Here is a 5,670-nt window from a genome sequence, read left to right as displayed (position 1 = left end):
TTGGTGGTCTCCCACCCAGGGTTACCGCTCGCACACACGTGATCACGTGGACAGCTAACAGTCCGGCGGCTGTAGAGCATGGCTTAGCAATGCCCTGGTACGAACAGACCGTCTCCTCACGCAATCCCCCACGGGGAGCTCTTGAGTGCTCGTGCGGGGAAGATCGACGGAAAGAGCCAGAACGCTCGGATTGCACTCAAACTACAAGTCAGCCATAGACGAGGGAGTTTTCACTCCACCCATTCAACATCTTCATCTGCAAAGAAGGAGGGGTGGGGAAACAAAGCTCGTGGAGTGCTGGAGTCCGGGGAACATTCCCGCAGATTGGGCGCACAGCTGAAGGTTTGCAATCCCCGAGAATCCACTGAAGGGAGGGGACAGCACCCTAGAGCCACTGGGTGGTGAGTGGTCAGCCCCCACAGCGACAGCACCCCCTAAGTGCGACAGGTGCTTGGGTTAAGCAATGACTCAAAGCGGGAAGCTCAGCCCTGCCCCGAGAGTCCCAAAGGACAATCCCTGCGTGTCTTGAGTCTCCCACCCACACCATAAGGCGGGTCTGACCCTGCTTAGCTTCGCAGCTCCAATGAGAACACAGCCTTGCGGCGCTACAGCTGCAACCCTGCCCATTGGCGCTGGCAAGAGGTGTTCACGCTGACTATCCGTCTGCAGCATAGACAACTTCGGCTGGGCTGTGAGGGCCGAATAGGGCTTGATCTGGGGCCAGAGGCGGCAACAAGATTCAGGCCTTGACGCCTCTGGGAGCATGAGCAGATCGCACCCCCTCCCCAACCCATCCTACCACTCTGCTTGCCTTTTCAGGATCCGTTGGCTTCATTTTTTTGCACGCTCATCTTATCCTTCTCAAAACAGACACCCCCAGCCAAACCAGTGGGTCAATGAGGGAGCAACTGGAGCGACTCCGATCCACCTCCCCTTGCAGTTTGCCCAGAGTTCCGCATTCATGTCATGGTCTAGTGGCGCCGGCAGAGTCTTTCGAGCCAGAGCTGCTGCTCTGTTTTGATCCCGCCCTTACCTGGCTGGCAGAGGATTGTGGAAGCACCACTGGCCATCGAATGGGGCGACCAACCCACCGCGCGGATCTTGCACCCACTTAGCTTGCACAACCCCTCCCAGTGTTATCGCTGCCTCACAGCAGGGGTATGTGACTTTACAGGGTCACACAGGGAGATCAGTGGCAGAGCCGCCGCCCACTGTTCAAACACTCGACCCCCCTCCCGCAGCTCAGAAGGAACCCAGAGTCCTGACGCCCAGTCCTGTCACACTCCTCTGACCCTTTATAGCACTGTGCGTACTCATGCTTACATAGCTGGATTATGTCCGAATCCTTATTTTGTTCGGGCAAAAAATTAACCATTGTCCCTAAATTCCCCTATGCCATACACACACACAGTGCAGAAGCTACGCAGATAGCAGTGCCAGAAGTCCAACCCTGTGGCTGGATCATTCCCTGGTTGGGATAATTTAGAGCCCTGCTAAGTTAAGGGGAAATCAAGCTCATGCTTCAGGGAGCAGGGGTCAGGAAGGGCTTTGTTCACCCTTTCCTGCACACCCCATGTTGGTGTTCACCAAACTGGTATTATTGGTGTATGAGTACAAGCCGGCCACACGCCAGTGCACTGAGACAGCAGGATGAACGGGAAGGAGCAAAGGGCGTCACTTGAGTTCAACCCAGTTTCTTCCTACCCTGCCCTAAGCAACAGACACCAGAGTCCAGGGTCGGGGGGTGGGAGGAGAACCCTGTTAGATCAGACTTACCAAAGGCCTCGTTCACCATATGTTCCTCTTCCTCATCCTCTTCCTCGCTCCCTTCATCCACCAGTGGCACAAACGCGTATCTGCCGAGATAGCACAATGGTTCACAAATGCATAGATCCCATAGGCAGGAGGACCTCTGTGATCATCCTCCTGGAGAACCAGCCTTGGCAGAATGTGATTCTTTTTTTAATAATTTTGAAGGGTATCGATGTACGTTTAAGCACTCCCCCCCACCCCCCATTATTAGCTACAGTAGAACCTCAGACTTGTGAACACCAGAGTTACAAACTGACCGGTCAACCACATGCCTCATTCAGAACCGGAAATATACAATCCGCAGCATGCACACGTGCCACACACACCGGTGCTGTGTGAAACAAACTACTGCAAAAACAAAAGGAAAGCAGCATTTTCCTTCTGCGTAGTAAAGTTTCAAAGCTGAAGTCAATATTCAGTTGTAAACTTCTGACAGAACAACCAGAATGTTTGGTTCACAGTTAACGAACATTTCAGAGTTATGAACAACCTCCGTTCCCCAGATGTTTGTAACTCTGAGGTTCCAATGTATTTCAGTTTTCACAGGTGTGCAAAATTCTGGGTTTGAAGCATTTTTTTAATTTAAATTTTCACGGTTGTGGGAAATTATGGGGGAGCCAGGGCAGATAGTTATTTAACAACAGATGCTAAGATTAAGAGTGACTTTTTTGTAACTGTTAAAACACAAACGGTCAATATCACATGTCAAGCCATGAGTAAATAGCTTGAAATCAGACGTTAATACGTTCTGAAGCAGCATTCGTCTTTCTCTGCCCCGCTGTATATTTCAGTTCTCAGATGGAAGCATTTTTCTCCCAGTTTGCATATTTGCAGTGAAATCAAAGTTTACTGACATTTACCAATCAAAATTGAATCCTTACAGGACGGTGTGCAATGCAGGCCTCAGGACTTTCTTAAGATAACTCCTGTTTGAACTAGGGGAGATCTTTCAGAAGACCATGCCAGTTGCAGGAATATTTTTTAAGGGGCATCACCTGGGGGTTTAATACCCCATGGAGCGGAGCAGGGCAGGGGATGCAGCCAGTGACTAGGTGGAGATGTGGCTCCATCTTAGCCACCAGATCTGGACGGGCTGCAGGAACGGCTGGGTGGGTTACGCAGGAGGTTTACAATAGTCCTATGGGACAGTATGTGTGCGTGAGGGGAACGGAATAATGCCCCCCTTAGTGCCAGGCTGGGGTATTGGGGTCAGCAGTGGCTCAATGGGAAACAGGCTCCTTCTCCCCACTCCCCCATCCCAGCTCCCATCATGAAACACCCTTCCCCCAACAACTGATCCCTCCCACCCCAGCTGCCCTTCCCTGGCAACAAGCACCCCCCAAACAGCTCCTTCCCTGCTGCTGGGTACCATCCTTTCTAACTGAGGGTGGATCCGACAAGGAGGCTCATCCCTGGAAAAGGAGCTGAGCGCAGATCTCAGCCAAGCCCTAGTCTAGATGCTTTCACTGCCCCCTCCGCCTGAGTGATCTGCACTGACATTACAGGTGACACCTGGGTGGGATCCCTCTATTCCCAGTCCTGAGCGCCTGGCAGAGCACAGCCTGGGAGGGGGAAGAAAAGAGGGGCGGGGGTCCAGGCACCTTTGGTTGTTGGCCGAGGGCCTCCACAGGAACATAATCACCAGCAGGATGATGGAGAAGAGGAACCTCCAGAAGGCGTCATCGATCCACAGCTCCCGCCAGTCCTGGGAAGGGCCAAGGGAGCAGAGAAAAGGGAGTGAGCCAGGAGGCAGTTGGAGGCAGGAGAGTTCTGGAGCAACGGGAGGCTTGCCCAAGGGCACCCAGTGAATCAGTGGCAGAGCAGGGAATAGAACCCAGGAGTCCCTATTCCCAGCCCGATGTGGGACTCGGCATCCCAACTGCATCTCCTGCAGAGCTCGCAGCCAGCCAGCCACCATGGCTAGGTGGTTAGACGCTGCAGCGTGGATCTGCAGCCCCATGCGGCCTCCACAGCCAGCCTAGGTGCAGTTCCTCCCCAAGGGACCTGGCCTCCCCCAGGCTAGGCTCTTGTTCACCAGGTTACTGTGCCGGCCGGACTGCCCGTGGCACCCACAAGCCATGCCAGGGCTGCCCTGGATCAGAGCCTGCCGGCAGCGCCTGCCTACTCACCGACTGGCACTTGGTGAGCCGGAAGGTCTTGGTGGTCCAGATGATGAAGATGACGGATGCTGGGCAGGAGACAGGCTGTTACCAGGGCGACGGCTGCCAGGCAGGTCCCCTCAACCCCTCATTCAGCTTTACCATCGCTACTGGAGGTGGGGGCATTCACTCCCCACGGGATGGGGGGGCAGAGCCTTCCAGGGGCACCCCCCACAGTCCCCACCAGCATGGGGGGCAGAAGCCCCTCCTGGGGCATCCCCAACTCCCCGTGGGCACCAGGGGTCAGCCACAGCCCCCCCAATGGGCACTGGCATCAGCTATCTGAACCCTTGGATTCAGCGAGTCCCAGCCCCCACTCCCTGGGGAGGGCACAAGGGCCAATAATCCCCTCCCGGGCACAGACTGACCCAGGGAAGGGATCCTGGTGGCCTCAGAGCCCTGCCCCGCGGGGTCCTCCGCGCCGGGAGAGGGGGCCCAGCTCTCAGTGCACTCCCCCCAGCGCCCCCGGCTCACCAATCACGGCAAAGATGAGGGTGTTGGTGAAGTGGCGGTACAGGGACAGCTTCACTGTGTTGCGCCGTAGCTTCAAGAGCTTCATGGTCTGTACCAGGCTGATGAGGATGTGCAGCCCGTTAAGGGAAAAACCAGGGTATGCCAGGAGCATATGGGGGGGAGGGCGGCTGCACCTCTTCAAACTCGCTACAGCCCACACGACCCTCCCCCACCCATTCTATGGTGTCTGACCTGGGCTCCTCCCCCAGGCATGCCCCACAAATCAATGGGGACTACTGCAAAGCATTCTGGGACACCTCAGATGGGGCTGGGAGGGGGTCAGGAGAGAATTATCTGTCTCAAGCACGTGGTGGCATACAACACACGTCCCCCACTGCCCTACTCCCCAAGGGCCAGGAAATGGTTAATAAGCATCCTCTGCCTCCTGCAGCCCCTTCCATCCCCAAGAAGCCTGGGGGGGGGGGTGAGGGTCATGACCTCCATTTTAGAGACAGGGAAACTGAGGCACAAACAGGCTGCCCCCAATACTACACAGCAAACCTAGGAATACGACCCAGGAGTTCTGACCACTTCCCCCACACTGCACAGCTGGGGATAGAACCCAGGAGTCCTGCCTTGTAGCCCCCTCCTGCTCCAACCACCATAGCCAGTCACACCCAGAGATGGGGATACAACCCAGGAGTCCTGACCCTATGTCCTCTTGCTTTAACCACTGGACCTCACACTCCTCCCAGAGCTGGGAATAGAACCCAGGAGCCTTGACATCCAGCCCTCACCTGACCACTCTAACCACTAGACCCCCCCTTCCCCTTCTGGAATGGGGAACGGAACTCAGAAGTCCTGACACCCAGCCACCACCCCACTGCTCTAGCCACTAGACCCCACTCCCCTCCCCTCCCAGAATGGGGAATGGAGCCCAGGAGGCTTGACACCCGGCCCCCACTGCCCAATCAGTCCTCAACCTCCCACTGGACGGAGCAGTCGGACGCGGACCCCGGTGGTGCTGGGGACCCGGACAGAGGAGGATCTTAGCAGGCTAGCGAGCGTGAGGGGAGGGGAGGGGAGGGGAGCTGTGTGGCCGAGCTCGGGCAGACCCACGGCGGCCCAGGATATCCACCAGCAGAGGGCAGAGTCAAGCATAGCCAAAGGGATGGCAGCCAGCAGCACCAGGTCATCCTGAGCCTGAAGAAGGGAAGAAGAGAAGCAGAGAGGTGAGCGGGGGGGG

At 56.2% G+C, this 5,670-nt stretch overlaps 1 protein-coding gene across 1 annotated transcript; it reads right to left on the bottom strand.

Annotated features, from left to right (window-relative positions):
• Nucleotides 1-1,669: 1,669 nt before the first annotated feature.
• On the bottom strand, nucleotides 1,670-5,660 carry LOC116814751 (transmembrane protein 87A-like). The gene is made up of 5 exons (XM_032762574.2): nucleotides 5,559-5,660; nucleotides 4,446-4,554; nucleotides 3,942-4,000; nucleotides 3,414-3,517; nucleotides 1,670-1,856 (listed from the first exon to the last, which is right to left on the bottom strand). The coding sequence occupies exons 1-5, from the start codon at nucleotides 5,583-5,585 to the stop codon at nucleotides 1,685-1,687; spliced, it is 471 nt and encodes a 156-aa protein (XP_032618465.2). The 5' UTR covers nucleotides 5,586-5,660; the 3' UTR covers nucleotides 1,670-1,684.
• Between the last annotated feature and the right edge of the window lie 10 nt (nucleotides 5,661-5,670).

Source organism: Chelonoidis abingdonii, unplaced genomic scaffold, assembly GCF_003597395.2.
Source record: "Chelonoidis abingdonii isolate Lonesome George unplaced genomic scaffold, CheloAbing_2.0 scaffold1995, whole genome shotgun sequence".
NCBI classification, from domain to species: Eukaryota; Metazoa; Chordata; order Testudines; family Testudinidae; genus Chelonoidis; species Chelonoidis abingdonii.
Note: the sequence above shows the minus strand (reverse complement) of the source record. Positions and strands in the feature narration are given on the sequence as shown.

Coding starts and splice junctions, on each gene's coding strand:
- LOC116814751 (XM_032762574.2), bottom strand. CDS start 5,585: ATGCTTGACTCTGCCCTCTGCTGGTGG. Junction 3,518..3,941: donor GGCTCACCAAGTGCCAGTCG/GTGAGTAGGCAG, acceptor GGCCCTTCCCAG/GACTGGCGGGAGCTGTGGAT. Junction 1,857..3,413: donor CCCTCGGCCAACAACCAAAG/GTGCCTGGACCC, acceptor CTATCTCGGCAG/ATACGCGTTTGTGCCACTGG.